The sequence below is a fragment of the Anomaloglossus baeobatrachus genome, chromosome 2 (genome assembly GCF_048569485.1).
Source record: "Anomaloglossus baeobatrachus isolate aAnoBae1 chromosome 2, aAnoBae1.hap1, whole genome shotgun sequence".
Taxonomy (NCBI): Eukaryota; Metazoa; Chordata; class Amphibia; order Anura; family Aromobatidae; genus Anomaloglossus; species Anomaloglossus baeobatrachus.
In genome coordinates this window covers 350553056-350572717 of record NC_134354.1, presented here as the reverse complement: position 1 = coordinate 350572717, position 19662 = coordinate 350553056, and the positions used below count along the sequence as shown (strand labels likewise).

Here is a 19662-nt window from a genome sequence, read left to right as displayed (position 1 = left end):
CTGAATGTAGCAACATGTTACCTGGCTACAGTGTTTCATCTGTTCTCCTAAGGCACATGGTTTATAAAATAGTTCAGTCTAAGGAAAGATTTGTACAAACACATAAATAGTCGCACCTCATTTATTTTTACATTTTCATTTAATTTTAGGCTATGGCCAAACAGAAATTGTGGACACAGTAATGATAGAAAACGTGGTCAGGGTTGCATTTTTGTCCACTAGGTTGGATTTCTGCCCACTGACGGGTCATGGTCACTGCTAGTAGTAGCTGAAAATATCTAACATTAGATGTGAAGTGGTAGCATGACGTTGTGGACTACTCTTGTGTGGTTACATGTAGTAGCCTAACAAAGCAGTGAGGTTTAACTGAAAAAAATATGAGGTAGGCATTATTACCACATCAGTATTATTGATCAGTATTTAATCAGTATTTGGAAAAACCAGGAGTGTTTCAAAAATACAGAACAGATGTCAATCTTTCAGTTATAGAATCTCTGTCTAATCTCCACTCGGGGTTTTGGCGCGTGAACAATGAGGCAAACATACTGGGCAAACATAGATATATGAAGGAGACCTTAGAGTATTTTCTTTGTTGAAGTTTGGAGTCAGATTGATTGTAGACAGGCTAGCCATGATGCCCATTTATCAGCCACGGGTGTGTCATAAGTGACAGACAGTCATGTGGTTTCTGGCAATATAAAGTCACAGCGTTTGGCTGCGCAAAATTCTCCCTGACTTTCTATAGTTCCTGCTGTCAGTTTTCATTGTAATAGGTAGCTTTCCTGCTGGATTTTCATCTCTCCTCTTTTGGACCCAGCAGGAGCTCGCCTTCCACCCAGCTGCTGATCTCTTGGTGCTATAATACTCCCATCTTCCCTGGATTGATGCTGGTGATTATTAATCAGTTTATTTTAGCTCTGGTTGCAAGCAGGTGGCTTGCTCTCATCTATGGTATCATTGCTGACGCTTGCTCAACTTCTGTCTGTGTCATCTGTGGATAAGTAGTTCATGCTTTTTCCCTCGTGTGTCCCATCGTGTCTTCCTTTTGTGTTTAGTGGGGTTTACACAGAGATCATCCTATGCCTTCTGTATTTAGGGTCTAGCACTAGGAATACCTAGGGTCAGGTATCCGGTTCAGCGCATAGGTGTGGAACCTATCTACGGTGGTGATATGAACCCCAGGAACTAGCTGTAGGTTTGGTCATGGGTCAACATCTCCTCCTTCCCTAGATGCAGGGGTCCCATTCCCTTACCTTTTGCTGCCCGCTTGGTACTTCCTTGTACCTTGTGTGGCATTATCTTTATAAATCATATTGTGCATGGTTTAAGTACCGTAGAGACAGACCCTGTTATTTGCATAGCTGGTTAAAGGGGAATTTACATACCATGATAATTATGAACGAGAGTTGTTAAAAATGCTCATTTCACAAGTATCTTGCCATGTAAACTGGCTGCCGATCACCAAATGAATAAGCAAAAGTTCATTCCTTGGGTTAAATGATCTTTTGCACAGCATAAAAGATCATCACTCTCGGTGGTGCATGTGTAAATAGGACTCGCACTGCCGAGATTAATGGCAACCTATGTGCACTGCGAGAACTAGTAAACAGTCAGGGCCAGAAATATTTGGACAGTGACACAAGTTTTGTTATTTTAGCTGTTTACAAAAACATGTTCAGAAATACAATTATATATATAATATGGGCTGAAAGTGAACACTCCCAGCTGCAATATGAGAGTTTTCACATCCAAATTAGAGAAAGGGTTTAAGAATCATAGCTCTGTAATGCATAGCCTCCTCTTTTTCAAGGGACCAAAAGTAATTGGACAAGGGACTCTAAGGGCTGCAATTAACTCTGAAGGCGTCTCCCTCGTTAACCTGTAATCAATGAAGTAGTTAAAAGGTCTGGGGTTGCTTACAGGAGGTGTGGTTTTGCATTTGGAAGCTGTTGCTGTGACCAGACAACATGCGGTCTAAGGAACTCTCAATTGAGGTGAAGCAGAACATCCTGAGGCTGAAAAAAAAGAAAAAATCCATCAGAGAGATAGCAGACATGCTTGGAGTAGCAAAATCAACAGTCGGGTACATTCTGAGAAAAAAAGAATTGACTGGTGAGCTTGGGAACTCAAAAAGGCCTGGGCGTCCACGGATGACAACAGTGGTGGATGATCGCCGCATACTTTCTTTGGTGAAGAAGAACCCGTTCACAACATCAACTGAAGTCCAGAACACTCTCAGTGAAGTAGGTGTATCTGTCTCTAAGTCAACAGTAAAGAGAAGACTCCATGAAAGTAAATACAAAGGGTTCACATCTAGATGCAAACCATTCATCAATTCCAAAAATAGACAGGCCAGAGTTAAATTTGCTGAAAAACACCTCATGAAGCCAGCTCAGTTCTGGAAAAGTATTCTATGGACAGATGAGACAAAGATCAACCTGTACCAGAATGATGGGAAGAAAAAAGTTTGGAGAAGAAAGGGAACGGCACATGATCCAAGGCACACCACATCCTCTGTAAAACATGGTGGAGGCAACGTGATGGCATGGGCATGCATGGATTTCAATGGCACTGGGTCACTTGTGTTTATTGATGACATAACAGCAGACAAGAGTAGCCGGATGAATTCTGAAGTGTACAGGGATATACTTTCAGCCCAGATTCAGCCAAATGCCGCAAAGTTGATCGGACGGCGCTTCATAGTACAGATGGACAATGACCCGAAGCATACAGCCAAAGCTACCCAGGAGTTCATGAGTGCAAAAAAGTGGAACATTCTGCAATGGCCAAGTCAATCACCAGATCTTAACCCAATTGAGCATGCATTTCACTTGCTCAAATCTAGACTTAAGACGGAAAGACCCACAAACAAGCAAGACCTGAAGGCTGCGGCTGTAAAGGCTTGGCAAAGCATTAAGAAGGAGGAAACCCAGTGTTTGGTGATGTCCATGGGTTCCAGACTTAAGGCAGTGATTGCCTCCAAAGGATTCGCAACAAAATATTGAAATTAAAAATATTTTGTTTGGGTTTGGTTTATTTGTCCAATTACTTTTGACCTCCTAAAATGTGGAGTGTTTGTAAAGAAATGTGTACAATTCCTACAATTTCTATCAGATATTTTTGTTCAAACCTTCAAATTAAACGTTATAATCTGCACTTGAATTCTGTTGTAGAGGTTTCATTTCAAATCCAATGTGGTGGCATGCAGAGCCCAACTCGCGAAAATTGTGTCACTGTCCAAATATTTCTGGACCTAACTGTACATTGCTCAGCGCACATAGTTTGCAATTTTTTCTATCGATGTCTATAAAACACAAGGCTAGTTCTAGGTTTGGAGATGGTGACACTTGACCACTTGGTTGAGAAGTTAAAACTTTGAATTCTAAAAAGGAACAATAATTCGGCAAATCCATCCATCATGTGTGTATCAGATTTACCACATCCTCTACAGCATGAGTTAATGCGGAGATATGGTATTGAGTTTACAAATTCCAGCTCATGTTAGATGTCATCTAGATATGGTTCCAGTGCTATATGCATTTGGAGACCTTCTTTATCCCATTCACATCTCTGAGCCACAGATTTTGCAGAAATTCATTGACGGACAGATCAAGCCAGAAATATCACTACGCTGTTGACCTGAATGATAATGTCCTAATAAGCAGAAGTTAGGGGAGGTGTTCGGCTGTGGAGAGAACAGCAACTGTGGGGGAGGTGGTGGCACAGCATCCAGTCATGAGCTGTGAGCAATAGTGATGACGAGTGAGCACTATGTTGCTCGGGTGCTTGGTAGTCATAACGTATATAATGGATTAAATTTCGGTCTGGTTGAGCGCTAGTGAATGAGCTACCAGTCTTTGTAGGTGATTTGCTTTATTAATATTATATATATTATATTTATTATTCTCATATGCGCTACCTCTTTCCTTTTCAGTGGTAGTCATAACGAGCAGTTTGATGCTTGGATGGGTGCAAATTGAGTACCTAAGTATAATGAAAATCAATGGAGAGATCAAGCAATTTTACGGAAAAATGCTTGAGCCCTCCATTGACCTCCAATATCTAAAGGTACTTGAGCTCTGCCCATCCAAGCACCCAACTGCACGTTACGAGTATCAAGCACCTGAGCAAGGTAGTGCTTGCTCTTTAGAGATGGGTGAGCATTAAAATGTTTGGCTGCTCAGTCCTTGAGTCGAGCAGGTCAGACTGCGAATGACTCTCCTTGGGGTGCCGGCTCACATCATGCAGTGAAGCAACCCTGTGCTTTGTGGTCATTGTTTCACAGATGACACATCCAAGCACCTGTGATACTGAGCTAAGCACGGCGAGTGCCAGATCAAGTACCAAACATTGGTGAGCACACTCGCTCATCACTATTACTCATAACTGGTGAGCAGCACTGTACACCTGCTCCTAGGATACCGTTAATAAAGATGGAAAGAGGAGGCTGGGATCAGAAACTGTCATGCATGCTCAGGATTACAGATAACCTCAGTCTAATTTCCATATGTTCCACCACCAAAACAACAGCAGTGGCTGGTACACTTGGCTATCAGCAGTAAGTTACAAAAAACACAAAAGAAGACTTGGGAACAGAGACGGATAGAAAAATCAAGCATATTGCAAATTAGCATATTTGCACCATTTCCTTGATTGTAGTTATTTTACAGGTTGAATTACTCTTTGAAGACTCTATCACAAGGTTTTAGGTAACTCATCTAAGAGAAACATAATGTAGGTAGAGACCTTGATTCAAGCAATGTGTCACTTACTGGGCTGCTTGCTGTAATATTGGTAAAATCAATGTTTCATCAGCAGGAGATTATCATTAGAGGACCAGTAAACCTGCGGGGATGCAGTCCTTAATATTCTTGAACTCTGCGTATCTCTGTTCTCCACTGATTGGCAATTTTCTTTCTATGTGCATTGTGGATAGAAAGCTGTCAATCAATGCTGCAGGGTTATACAGACAATAATGTTGTCAATGCATTTTTACTATATAATAGGCACTTTATAAAAAGGAAACCAATTGATGAATTGATTTTTTTTTTACACTGCACTTGCAATGGTTTCCCAGTTATCCAGTACATTATATGCTACATTGAATGATGCTGTTCAGAACTACAACTCATCCCACAAATAAACAGTCAGAATGGCTGTGGATATAAATGTCTGCAGAGCTCTGCTGTATCACCACATATAGCCCAACACCAAAACTGCATCGGTTTCCAGAGAACATGTATGCCTTTTTTCTTATTGTTTCTAATTATGTATCAATACAGTACAGTCTTGATGAAGTTGTATACTGTACAATATTGTAATTGCATATTTCTCATTGCTAAGTGTATCCATACCAAGCCTGTATTTTTATGTTGCAGGGAGTCAGTGTTATACTCTTTATCGAATATTCAGTTCAGTTGGACATAAGGAAGATTTGCTGTATTGATCTGAGCAATCTGAACCACATTGGTGAGTTCATGCATGTTGTACACTACTGTTATTTGGCAGATATTATATGGGGGACTGCTGATAAGTTTTTGGCTTTGTGATCTTTTTTTGTTTCTATGGTAATGAATATTACATCACATGAAAGCCTTATATGTCTAATATATGTTTTCAAAATGTTGTGTTTGTTGCTTATGGCAACAGTGTTGTGCGCACGCAGGAAAACAAGATGGCGGAGTCCAATGCAATATTCACAGCAACTGAGAGCAGAGGAGTGATACAATACTTGTTTCTGCAAGAAAAGTCTGTGAAGGATATTCATGGTGATTTGTCGCAAACATTGGGGGATCAATGCCCTTCATATTCCATAGTTAAGAACTGGGTTGCCAAGTTTAAAATGGGCCACTTAAGCACCAATGATAAGGAACGTCCTGGACGACCGAGAGTGGTTGTTGTTCCGGAGATCGTCGATACTATTCACAACCTCATACTGGAGGATCGTCAAATTTCAGCTAAAGGTATAGCAGACATCATGGGGATTTCCCGTGAATGTGTTTGTGTCATCATCCATGAACATTTGGAAATGAGGAAGCTATCTGTAAAGTGGGTCCCCAAGTGTTTGACAACAGATCAGAGAAGCATGCGAGTGAAAACTTCCTGGGCCATTTGTCAGCCTTTCCGGACTGATAAGAACTTCCTCGATCGACTAATCACTATGGAGGAGACCTGGATTTATTTGTATGACCCTGAAAAAAGGAGCAGTCAAAAGAGTGGAGGCACAATCTTTCTCCTCATCCAAAGACGTTCAGGGTGCAAAAATCAGCCACTAAGGTGATGGCATCTGTGTTCTGGATAAGGAGGGTGTGCTGCTAGTGGACTACCTTCAAAAGGGTTCCACCATAAATGCAAGGTATTACATTGATCTTTTGGACCAATTGAAAGCAGCGCTGAAGGCCAAAAGGTGCGGCAAGTAGTCCAAAGGAATCTTGTTCCTGCAAGATAACGCCTCCGCTCATACTGCACAAGCGGCAAACCTGGCAGAGCTGGGCTTCCAGGTGGTTGACCACCCACCTTATTCACCAGATCTAGCTCCCTCCGAAAATCATCTGTTTCCAAACCTGAAGAAACACCTCAAGGGTACCAAATTTCACACCATTTCTGATGCCATGGCTGCTACGTATGCCTGGTTTGAGGTACAACCGAAATCCTTCTTTTTGCTAGGCTTACAGAACTTGGAATACTGATGTAAGAATTGTGATGAGATCAGTGGAGTGTATGTGGAATAATGGTAAAGTTTCATCAATCTATCTTGTTTCTTTCTGGGTAAAGCAAAAGACTTATCAGCAGCCCCTAGTAGATGCATTCCTGTGCATCTTACAGTAAGAAATAACTCTGAATGCTGCATTATTATGTCCTCAGATGGATTGAATCACTGAGGCAACAATTGGATAACATTGTATCATTTGTTCTGCTCATCAGAAACTGCAAAGGGAATTGAACTCAATCTTAAAAAAAAGTAATTTATATTCTTTTAAATAGTCACTGTTGTTTCAAACAACTTTGCCTAAATCAACAGAAGAGTTAAACATAAGAAACTTTGTAATTTATCTTAGCAGAGAAATATGCTTCTTTGTCTGCATTTGAACTATTCCTTCTCCTTCCTCCTGAAAACTGAATTCATCAGCCAATCTGAAAAACACAAAATTACTTTTGGTAAATACAAGACAAACAGCCAGCTCATTGAGGTATCAGGGTGACACAGCCTATTGTACATAATGAGAGAAGAACACATGTTCAGACTCAAGTAGATGGAGATTCAAATATCAGCTTTAGCTAACTCCAGAGCTGTATTCACAGCAACAGTACTGAGTGCTATTGTATAATCTCCTCCATGCTTTTGCAAAATGACTGACAATTAGAGATAATGTCACATAAGTCACAAAATGGCCAGACATGGTGTTCCTTATGTAGACACATGACAGCCTATTGAGAGAAGACACCTAAAGTGGCAAATACGCTTTCAAGAGGAACGTTCACATTATTCTTGGTCTTAAACTATATACCGTATGATTCAGATTATAAGATGCTCTTTTCCTCCCAAAAATGTGGGAGGAAAATGAAGGATGCGTCTTTTAATGCGAATGTAGCTTACCGGAGGGTGGTGGAGAAGGGTAGCAGGAGGCAGGGAAAATGCTGAGGGCTGTGAGCTGCCCTGTGCAGCAGGTGGACGCTGCGCTGCTATGTGCTGCAGGCAGGTGGTGCGCTGCTCTGTGCTGCCAGCGGGCGGAGCACTGCTGGTGGTGCGCTGTGGGCGGTCCTCTGCTCTGTTCTGCGGGCGGGCGGTACGCTGCTCTGTGCTGCGGGAGGGCAGTGAACTGTACTGCGAGCTGTGGTGATGCAGGGGCCATCCTGAAGATGGACTTTAAACAATGCCGCCCGGAGTCGAAACATGCGCTGATGGAACTCTCGGCTCAAGATCTCAAATGTGCACATGCCGCCTCCAGCCCACTGGTCTCCCAGTAGTGAACTTAAGGAAAAAATTTCGCCCGGATGTGGCACATGCGCAAATGAGATCTCAGTTTGTCATTGAGCCGATAGCTCAATCTTCACTAGAGTTGAGCGCGGTTCAAGGTTCGTGGTTCTCCAGTTCACGGCTCGAGTGATTTTGGGGGCTGTTCTAGATCGAACTAGAACTCGAGCTTTTTTGCAAAAGCTCGATAGTTCTAGATACGTTCGAGAACGGTTCTAGCAGCAAAAAAAACAGCTAATTCCTAGCTGGCTTTCCGCTGTAATAGTGTAAGTCACTCTGTGACTCACACTATTATGAAATTTCAGTGTATAGTGTGCGGGAACAGCGCATTCAGATCACTGCTGTATGGATAATGGCGATCGCCATTTTTTTTCTCCCTTGTCTTCCTTCCCTAAGCGCGCGCGTTTTGTGGGGAGGGCCAGCATGTCAGCCAATCCCAGAGACACACAGCTAAGTGGACTTTTAGCCAGAGAAGCAACGGCATGTGTGATAGGATGTCCATGTCACATGTCCCTGCATTATAAAAACGAGTATCTGCCCGTCCGGACGCCATTATCTCTTCTGCGTCCTTGGTGTCAGACATCACTGGCGCAGCTCCTATCACCGATACAGCTGTATTACGCTCCATACACAGCACTGGACAGATTAGGGATAGCACTTTCTATCAGTCCTTTTAAGGGCTCATACGGGCAGGGTCAGAGCCATAGGTGACAGGTCCTGAAAACAGAGTTTAACAGCTACACAAGATGACAGCGTCTGTGTAGCTAAGGTCAGGGATTTCCTCGCTGCATTTCCCCATTAGGAGGGATAGAAAGGCAGGCTTCCTTTCCTCTACCCAGAGACCCACAAACCTGCCACTGTACCCTCCTGCCCTTTGCACACTCCAACTCATTATAACTAAGGCATTATACTAGCAAACACTGAGTGAACTTAGTGGCATCCTAAACGTGGCTATTGGACTTCTGTATAGTCCCAGTAGTGCAAAGATATTTGCAGCACGTCTGCCTGCATTGCACACTCCAACTCATTATAACTAAGCCATTATACTAACAAACACTGAGTGAACCTAGTGGCATCCTAAACGTGGCTATTGGACTTCTGTATAGTCCCAGTAGTGCACAGATATTTGTAGCACGTCTGCCTGCACTGCACACTCAAACTCATTATAACTAAGCCATTATACTAGCAAACACTGACTGTACCTAGTGTCATCCTAAACGTGGCTATTGGACTTCTGTATAGTCCCAGTAGTGCAAAGATATTTGCAGCACGTCTGCCTGCATTGCACACTCAAACTCATTGTTACTAAGCCATTATACTAGCAAACACTGAGGAAACTTAGTGGCATCCTAAACGTGGCTGTTGGACTTCTGTATAGTCCCACTAGTGCAAAGATATTTGCAGCACGTCTGCCTGCATTACACACTCAAACTCATTGTTACTAAGCCATTATACTAGCAAACACTGAGTGAACTTAGTGGCATCCTAAACGTGGCTATTGGACTTCTGTATAGTCCCACTAGTGCAAAGATATTTGCAGCACGTCTGCCTGCATTGCACACTCAAACTCATTGTTACTAAGCCATTATACTAGCAAACACTGAGTGAACTTAGTGGCATCCTAAACGTGGCTATTGGACTTCTGTATAGTCCCAGTAGTGCAAAGATATTTGCAGCACGTCTGCCTGCATTGCACACTCAAACTCATAGTTACTAAGCCATTATACTAGCAAACACTCAGTGAACCTAGTGGCATCCTAAACGTGGCTATTGGACTTCTGTATAAACCCACTAGTGCAAAGATATTTGCAGCACGTCTGCCTGCATTGCACACTCAAACTCATTGTTACTAAGCCATTATACTAGCAAACACTGAGGAAACTTAGTGGCATCCTAAACGTGGCTGTTGGACTTCTGTATAGTCCCACTAGTGCAAAGATATTTGCAGCACGTCTGCCTGCATTACACACTCAAACTCATTGTTACTAAGCCATTATACTAGCAAACACTGAGTGAACTTAGTGGCATCCTAAACGTGGCTATTGGACTTCTGTATAGTCCCACTAGTGCAAAGATATTTGCAGCACGTCTGCCTGCATTGCACACTCAAACTCATTGTTACTAAGCCATTATACTAGCAAACACTGAGTGAACTTAGTGGCATCCTAAACGTGGCTATTGGACTTCTGTATAGTCCCAGTAGTGCAAAGATATTTGCAGCACGTCTGCCTGCATTGCACACTCAAACTCATAGTTACTAAGCCATTATACTAGCAAACACTCAGTGAACCTAGTGGCATCCTAAACGTGGCTATTGGACTTCTGTATAGTCCCACTAGTGCCCAGATATTTGCAGCACGTCTGCCTGCATTGCACACTCAAACTCATTGTTACTAAGCCATTATACTAGCAAACACTGAGGAAACTTAGTGGCATCCTAAACGTGGCTGTTGGACTTCTGTATAGTCCCAGTAGTGCAAAGATATTTGCAGCACGTCTGCCTGCATTGCACACACAAACTCATAGTTACTAAGCCATTATACTAGCAAACACTCAGTGAACCTAGTGGCATCCTAAACGTGGCTATTGGACTTCTGTATAGTCCCACTAGTGCAAAGATATTTGCAGCACCTCTGCCTGCATTGCACACTCAAACTCATTGTTACTAAGCCATTATACTAGCAAACACTGAGGAAACTTAGTGGCATCCTAAATGTGGCTGTTGGACTTCTGTATAGTCCCACTAGTGCAAAGATATTTGCAGCACGTCTGCCTGCATTGCACACTCAAACTCATTGTTACTTACTAAGACATTAGAATACCAAAAATTGAGTAAACTTAGTGGCATACAAGAAGTGGCTGTTGTACTCCATTAGTGCCCCACTGGTGCAAATCTATGTGCAGCACCTCTGCATGACACCCTCCTGCTCTGTTTTTAAAAGCTATAATAATTAGTGATGAGCGAGTACTAAAAGGCTCGGGTGCTCGAGGCTCGGGCCGAGCATCCCAAGATACTTGTGTACTCGGCCCGAGCACCGAGCCCAATGTTATCCTATGGGAGACCCGAGTATTTTTCTGAAATGACCCCCGGCAGCATGTAGAAACCCTAAAAATGGCTCAAATGACATGGCAACAGCATGGGGAAGACCCCTTGAAGCATTTATCACTCAAAAGTCACAGCTGTGAACAATTTTGTCCACGTTTTACGCCATTTTTACGGACTCACCAGAAAACCTTCAAAAATGACACCAAAATGAATTTTCATGGCGGAAATATTAAGGGCACATACCCAATAGTGAGATAGAGCTGGTGTATGTTACTTTTGGAGATTACATGAAAATTTTTACGTGAAAACATTGTGTGGCACTCCGATGTCCCTCAGAAGAGACGTACATGAAGGCCTCTTGAGTCTAATGTGGCCATTTTGAGGAAGTGAGTCTTTGTAGTATGTTCCTTTGCCAGGGCAGTCCAAAATTGGCAGGCTCCACATTGTCCCTGGATAGGGACGTGCATGATGGCCTGTAAACCAGAAGTGCCCATTGTAAGGAAGTGGGTCTTTTGTAGTATAGCCCTTTGGCAGGGAAGCCAAAAATTGGGAGGCTCCACATTGTCCCTGGATAGAGACGTGCATGAGGGCCTCAAAACATTGTTCCCATTGCAATGGAGCGGGTCTCCTGTGGTTGTAATGTTCATTCTGAAAGAATGGGGGAAAACATTTACCACTGGGGGTATACCTGAAACAACAGCCTAACTATTGTAACGGTCATCATGGTGGCGCATGAGGAGAAGGAGGAGCAGTCCAGCGATTATCCAAAGTCTAGAAGTGTGTACCCATGGGTGTGTGTAGGTACATGGCAAATTCCCGTTACAAACTTTTAATTCCGCTCTCATTTGCTGGTGGTGTGGTGAAGTCTGGCCCAATCCAACCCTTGTTCATCTTGATCAGAGTCAGCCTGTCAGCATTTTCAGTTGACAGGCGGGTTCGTTTATCTGTAATGATTCCACCTGCGGCACTAAAAACACGCTCTGACAAAACGCTAGCGGCAGGGCAGGCCAGGACTTCCAAGGCGTAGAGAGCCAATTCATGCCACGTGTCCAGCTTGGATACCAAATGATTGTAAGGCACAGAGGAATGTCGGAGTACAGTTGTTCGATCTGCAAGGTACTCCTTGAGCATCTGGGCAAACTTAGGATTTCTTGTGGCACTACCCCGCACCTCAGGGGCTGTGGTACGTGAGGGGCTGAGAAAACTGTCCCACATCTTAAAGACTGTTCCCCTACCTCTGGTGGATTGGACTTGTGCCCCTCTCGGCTGTACACCTTGGTTGTCCACTGATTCCTGACCTATGCCACTAGCGTTTTGTGAGGGGAATGCTTTGCCTACTTCCGTGACTATGGCCTTCCGGAACTGCTGCATTTTGGCTGACCTCTCCGCCTCGGGAATAAGAAACATAAAGTTCTCCTTGTAGCGTGGGTCTAACAGTGTTACCAACCAGTAATGATTGTCAGCCAAGATGTTCTTAACGCGAGGGTTACGAGACAGGCAGCTTACCATAAAGTCAGCCAAGTGCGCCAGACTCTTAACAGCCAGTACTTCAGTATCCTGACCAACACGATGACTGAACATGCTGTCCTCCTCCTCCTCCTCATCTACCCTGTCCTCTGGCCAGCCACGCTGAACCGAGGATATGACTGGTGTGCATGTCATATCCTCAATTTGGCCGGAGAGTTGCTCCATGTCTTCATCCTCCTCCTCGTCATAGTCCTCCACTGCACGTTGTGATGAGACGAGGCTCGGCTGTGTGTTATCACCCACACCCACTACTGTTTCTTGCTCCAACTCATCGCGCTCCGCCTGCAATGCATCATGTTTTTTTTTGAGCAGAGACCGTTTTAGAAGGCAGAGAAGCGGTATGGTGACGCTAATAATGGCGTCATCCCCACTCACCATCTTGGTGGAGTCCTCAAAGTTTTGGAGAATGGTACATAGGTCGGACATCCATCTCCACTCCTCAGGTGTTATGTGTGGAGTTTGACCCATTTCCCAATGGCTTAGGTGATGCAGGTACTCAACAACTGCCCTCTTCTGCTCACATATCCTGTCCAACATGTGCAGAGTTGAATTCCAACGCGTGGGGACATCACACACCAGTCTGTGAGCCGGAAGATGCAAACGGCGCTGAAAGCCGGCAAGGCCGGCTGAAGCAGTAGGTGACTTTCGAAAATGTGCAGACAGGCGGCGAACTTTTACCAGCAGATCAGACAGCTCTGGGTATGACTTTAGAAACCGCTGAACCACGAGGTTGAGCACATGGGCCACGCATGGAACATGTGTCAGCTGGCCTCGCCTCAAAGCCGCCACCAGGTTCCGGCCATTGTCACACACGACCTTTCCTGGCTTTAGGTTCAGAGGTGTGAGCCAGTGATCTGCCTGCTGTTTCAGAGCTGTCCACACCTCTTCTGCATTGTGGGGTTTGTCACCTATGCAGATTAGCTTCAGCACAGCCTGTTGCCGCTTTGCCGAGGCAGTGCTGCAGTGCTTCCAGCTTGGGACTGGTGTGGAGGGTAAAGTGGATGAGGATGCGCAGGAGGAGGAGGAGGCTGAGGAGCATGACATTCCGGAGCTGTAGAGTGTGGGTGAAACCCTGACTGAGGTAGGGCCTGCAAACCTTGGTGTGGGAAGGACGTGTTCCGTCCCTCGCTCAGACTGGGTCCCAGCTTCCACAATATTAACCCAGTGTGCCGTCAACGAGATGTAGCGTCCTTGCACACAAGCACTTGTCCACGTGTCTGTGGTTAGGTGGACTTTGGCTGAAACAGCGTTGTTCAGGGCACGTGTGATGTTTTGTGACACGTGGTTATGCAATGCGGGGACGGCACACCGGGAGAAATAGGGGCGGCTGGGGACCGAGTAACGTGGGACAGCTGCCGCCATCAGGTCGCGGAATGCTTCTGTCTCCACCAGCCTAAAAGGCAACATTTCCAGCGCAAGCAGTCGCGAAATATTAGCATTTAGAACTGTGGCATGTGGGGCGTTGGCAGTGTATTTGCGCCTGCGTTCAAAGGTTTGCTGAATGGATAACTGAACGCTACGCTGGGACAAGGACATGCTTGATGATGGTGTTATTTCTGCGTAGGCAACTGCAGGTGCAGGGCCGGAGGAGGCTTGTTCGCAGGCAGCATGGACAGGGGATTGGCTCGCATGCACAACAAGCGAAGACGTAGCAGTGACATCAGCAAGCACTGCTCCTCGACTCTGTTGTACCTCCCACAAAGTCGGGTGCTTGGCTGACATGTGCCTGATCATGCTGGTGGTGGTCAGGCTGCTAGTTTTGGTACCCCTGCTGATGCTGGCATGGCAGGTGTTGCAAATGGCCTTTTTAGAATCATCTGGAGCCAACTTAAAAAACTGCCAGACTCGGGAAGACCTAACATTTGTACAGGCACCTTGTGTCGTGTTGTTGTTCCGGGGAACGGTTGCCTGACTTCTGCCTGGGGCCACCACCCTGCTTCTTACTGTCTGTTGGGATGCTACGCCTCCCTCCCCCTGTGCACTGCTGTCCTCGCTCTGCATATCCTCCTGCCAGGTTGGGTCAGCTACTGGATCATCCACCACGTCGTCTTCCTCTTCCGCACCCTGCTCCTCCTCCTGACTTCCTGACAATTGTGTCTCATCATCGTCCACCCCTTGTTGAGACACATTGCCAACTTCGTGAGAACGTGGCTGCTCAAATATTTGGGCATCTGTACATACGATCTCGTCATGACCCACTTCAACAGGAGGTGGCGAGAGGCCAGAATGTGCGAATGGAAACGTGAACAGCTCTCCCGAGTGTCCAAGTGTGGGATCAGTAATGTCCGTGGACGTGTACTCAGCCTTGTGGTAGGAAGGAGGATAAGGTTCTGAAATGTGCGGTGCAGTATCACGGCTACTGACACTTGACCGTGTGGAAGACAGAGTGTTTGTGGTGGTGCCAATCCGCTATCCAACTAACAACCTGTTGACACTGGTCTTGGTTCAAGAGCGGTGTACTGCTGCGGTCCCCAAGAATTTGGGACAGGACGTGCGAGCGAGTAGATGTGGCCCTTTGTTGTGGCGAAATTAGAGCTTGCCCACGACCTCGGTCTCTGCTTGCACCACCATCACGTCCACTTCCTTGTTCGTTGCCAACGCCCTTGCGCATTTTGCAATGCTGTGCTGACGTGTATTCACTAGACTTGTGCGTTATATCCAAGTTTGTGCAAAACGCACACAAGTGCACCTGTACGCTGCCACCGACAGGCACACACGTGCGTTTTTTAAATGCAAGCACGGACGCACTAAGAACCTAACAGGTTTTTAGGAGCGACAATTACTGAGAAGTCTGACACTATCAGGACTGTTTTAGACTGTGTACACCAGCCCCAGATATGGTGATGAAGGCTGGTATACGGTCACCACTAGGAATGGCTATATACCCTGCCTGCCTGCCTGTTTACAGCTACAATAGTCCTGAGAAGGACTCTTCTGGTCACTAGCCTGTATTCCGACCTGGCTATACCCTGCCTGCCCTGCCTGTATACAGCAACAATAGTCCTGAGAAGGACTCTGCTTCTGTACTCCGACCTGGCTATACCCTGCCTGCCTGTATACAACTACAATATTCCTGAGAAGGACTTCTGGTCACACTGTTTGCAGCCCTGCTACGGAAATAACTATAAAGGGCCGCAAACCTTTCCCTGAAGCAGCAACACTCTCACTGCACTGACTGTCTGGATGGCTGTGTGCAGAGCACAGCGCGCCCGCCGGTATAAAGGCTCGGTCACGCTGTGCAGGCTGGCCAATCACTGCAATTCCACAACTAACAGGGCTGTGGCATTGCAGTGGTCTGCCAGCCAATCCCTGCATGAGGGCTGGCTCTCAAAAGAGCGCCAACATGCAGGGATGAAGACCACGAGTACAACACGAGTATCTAGAGATTACTCGGTCCCCGCCGAGTAGCCCGAGTACAGTGATACTCGTGCGGGTACCGAGTAGTGACAAGCATACTCGCTCAACACTAATAATAATAGCAAAAACTGCTGCAACTTAGTGGCATACAAAAAGTGGCTGTTGTACTCCATTTGTGCCCCACAGGTACCAAGCTATTTACAGCACCTCTGCATGACACCCTCCTGCTCTGTTTTTAAAAGCTATAATGATAGCAAAAAATACTGCCATTTAGTGGCATCATAGAACTGGCTGTTGTATTTCATTATTGTCCCACTGGTGCCAAGCTATTTCTAGCACCTGTGCAGGACACCCTCCTGCTCTGTTTTTAACAAGCTATAATGATAGCAAAAAATGCTATTTTTAGGCTGAGGAGAGTCCAATAACCATGGACCTCCCTAGTCTGAGAATATCAGGCCCCAGCTGTCTGCTTTACCTTGGCTGGTGATCCAATTTTGGGGGACCCCTACGTGTTTTTTTTTTTAAAATTATTTATTTAATTTAAAATAACAGCGTGGGGTGCCCTCAGTTTTGGATTACCAGCCAAGGTGAGGTTGCCAGCTGTGGTCTGCAGGCTGCAGCCGTCTGCTTTACCCTAGCTGGCTACAAAACTAGGGGGAACCCTACGTCATTTTTTTTTTTCATTTTTTTGGCTAAATACAAAGCTAAGCACCCCTTAGTGCCACATGAAAGGCACCAAAGGGTGCTCCACTTTTTCTCCACTTTTTCTCCATTTTTTCTCTCCACTTTTTCTCCACTTTTTCTCCGCTTTTTCTCCACTTTTTCATCCACTTTTTATCCACTTTTTATCCATTTTTTTCTCCACTTTTTCTCCATTTTTTCTCCACTTTTTCTACATTTTTTTCTCCACTTTTTCTCCACTTTTTTCTCCATTTTTTCTCCATTTTTTTCTCCACTTTTTCTCCACTTTTTCTCCACTTTTTCTCCAATTTTTCTCTATTTTTTTCTCCATTTTTTCCTCCATTTTTTGTCCACTTTTTCTCCACTTTTTCTCCACTTTTTATCCATTTTTTTCTCCACTTTTTCTCCACTTTTTCTCCACTTTTTATCCACTTTTTCTCCATTTTTTCTCCATTTTTTTCTCCATTTTTTCCTCCATTTTTTCTCCACTTTTTCTCCACTTTTTCTCCACTTTTTCTCCACTTTTTCTCCATTTTTTCTCCATTTTTTTCTCCATTTTTTCCTCCATTTTTTCTCCACTTTTTCTCCACTTTTTCTCCACTTTTTTCTCCACTTTTTTCTCCACTTTTTTCTCCACTTTTTCTCCACTTTTTCTCCACTTTTTCTCCATTTTTTTCCTCAACTTTTTCTCCACTTTTTCTCCACTTTTTTCTCCACTTTTTTCTCCACTTTTTTTCTCCACTTTTTCTCCACTTTTTATCCATTTTTTTCTCCACTTTTTCTCCATTTTTTCTCCACTTTTTCTCCACTTTTTCTCCACTTTTTATCCATTTTTTCTCCACTTTTTCTCCACTTTTTCTCCACTTTTTCTCCATTTTTTCTCCACTTTTTCTCCACTTTTTCTCCACTTTTTCTCCACTTTTTCTCCACTTTTTTCTTCACTTTTTCTCCACTTTTTCTCCATTTTTTCTCCACTTTTTCTCCACTTTTTCTCCACTTTTTTCTCCACTTTTTTCTCCACTTTTTCTCCACTTTTTATCCACTTTTTCTCCACTTTGTCTCCACTTTTTCTACATTTTTTCTCCACTTTTTCTACATATTTTTCTCCACTTTTTCTCCACTTTTTCTTCACTTTTTCTCCACTTTTTCTCCACTTTTTCTCCACTTTTTCTCCACTTTTTATCCATTTTTTTCTCCACTTTTTCTCCACTTTTTCTCCACTTTTTCTCCACTTTTTCTCTCCACTTTTTCTCCACTTTTTATCCATTTTTTTCTCCACTTTTTCTCCACTTTTTATCCATTTTTTTCTCCACTTTCTATCCATTTTTTTCTCCACTTTTTCTCCACTTTTTCTCCACTTTTTCTCCTCTTTTTCTCCACTTTTTCTCCACTTTTTCTCCACTTTTTCTCCACTTTTTTCTCCACTTTTTCTCCACTTTTTCTCCATTTTTTCTCCTCTTTTTCTCCATTTTTTCTCCACTTTTTCTCCACTTTTTCTCCACTTTTTCTCCACTTTTTTCTCCATTTTTTATCCATTTTTTTCTCCACTTTTTCTCCACTTTTTCTCCATTTTTTCTCCACTTTTTCTCCATTTTTTCTCCACTTTTTCTCCACTTTTTCTCCACTTTTTCTAAATTTTCTCCACTTTTTCTCCATTTTTTTCTCCACTTTTTATCCACTTTTTCTCCATTTTTTATCCACTTTTTCTCCATTTTTTTCTCCACTTTTTCTCCACTTTTTCTCCACTTTTTCTCCACTTTTTCCTCCACTTTTTCTCCACTTTTTCTCAATTTTTTTCTCCATTTTTTCTCCACTTTTTCTCCACTTTTTATCCACTTTTTCTCCACTTTTTCTCCGTTCTTTTTCTATGGTCGGTCTACCCATTAGCTCTGCCATGCATACTGTAGCTCTACACCTACTGCACATGTTACTTTATGATTGACATCTCTTTCGTACCAGAGCTGTCTAAGCCTACTCTGACCCCATATTTGTCATTACTATATTGTCCTTGTACTGTATTATGACATTTGTATCATGTGTTTCATTTCTTGCTGTGTTGCAATTTTATTGCTGCATCCCAATTGTACCTCTACATTGTTCGAGTTTATGTTATTGTTCTCTCACTCTTATGTGATACTGATTATTGTCATTTTTCATGATTACATGCAGATAAGTCCAATCTGACGAAGGCTCAGGCCGAAACGTCATTTGTAACTTGTTTTGGACAAAAACATTTATGCTTATGAAAATTTTTTTTTCTTAATACGGACCAATAAAGAGTGATTTTGCATTACTATCCGTTGTGACTTACTGACTTAGTCTGGGAGATTTAGAGTGCCGAGGTTACTCACTAATTTTATCTATTATTACCTCTGAGCACCTATATACCAGTGAGCAGAGCTTCCTCTACAGTAGTTCTCCTGATTAGGCATGCCCTTACCTCATGAGCAGGGCATTGCAGCTTTGGTAGCAACCATTACGACATGGACTCTGCTGCTGTGGACCCGAGAAGAGTGAGTGCAGATTCATTGCACCCACACTCCTCACATGAAGGGTCCGCACTCCTAGAAAATGGGGGATACGTTCCCTGAGTGTCTCCCCCCCATATTCTAGACGGTCCAGAGTCGTCGTGGGACCCCTTTATTTTTTTTCTTACAATAAATTGGTGAAAGAGGAAATGTTTTGGGGACTGTTTTTTCAAATAAATTTCTTTTGTCGATTTTTTTTTTTTTTTGTTAGTACTGACAGTTTATGATGTTGGGTATCTAATAGATGCCATGACATCACAAACTGCTGGGCTTGATCTCAGGTGACTTTACAGCTAGTATCAACCCGATTTATTACCCCGTTTGCCACTGCACCAGGGCACGGGATGAGCTGGGGTGAAGCGCCAGGATTGGCGCATCTAGTGGATGCGCCACGTCTGGGGTGCCTGCGGCCTGCTATTTTTAGGCTGTGAAGGCCCAATAACTATGGACCTTCCCACCCTGAGAATACCAGACCACAGCTGTCCGCTTTACCTTGGCTGGTGATCCAATTTGGGGGGGGACCCTACTTTTATTGTGTAATTATTAAT

At 43.9% G+C, this 19662-nt stretch overlaps 1 protein-coding gene across 1 annotated transcript in view; it reads left to right on the top strand.

Moving 5' to 3' along the window:
* Nucleotides 1-4032: 4032 nt before the first annotated feature.
* Nucleotides 4033-19662, top strand: part of LAPTM5 (lysosomal protein transmembrane 5) — a 156696-nt gene continuing 141066 nt past the window's right edge. Inside the window, exons 1-2 of the mRNA XM_075333696.1 lie at nucleotides 4033-4068; nucleotides 5379-5469. Of these exons, the coding sequence (XP_075189811.1) occupies nucleotides 4033-4068; nucleotides 5379-5469 (127 nt within the window). The remainder of the gene's footprint in view (nucleotides 4069-5378; nucleotides 5470-19662) is intronic.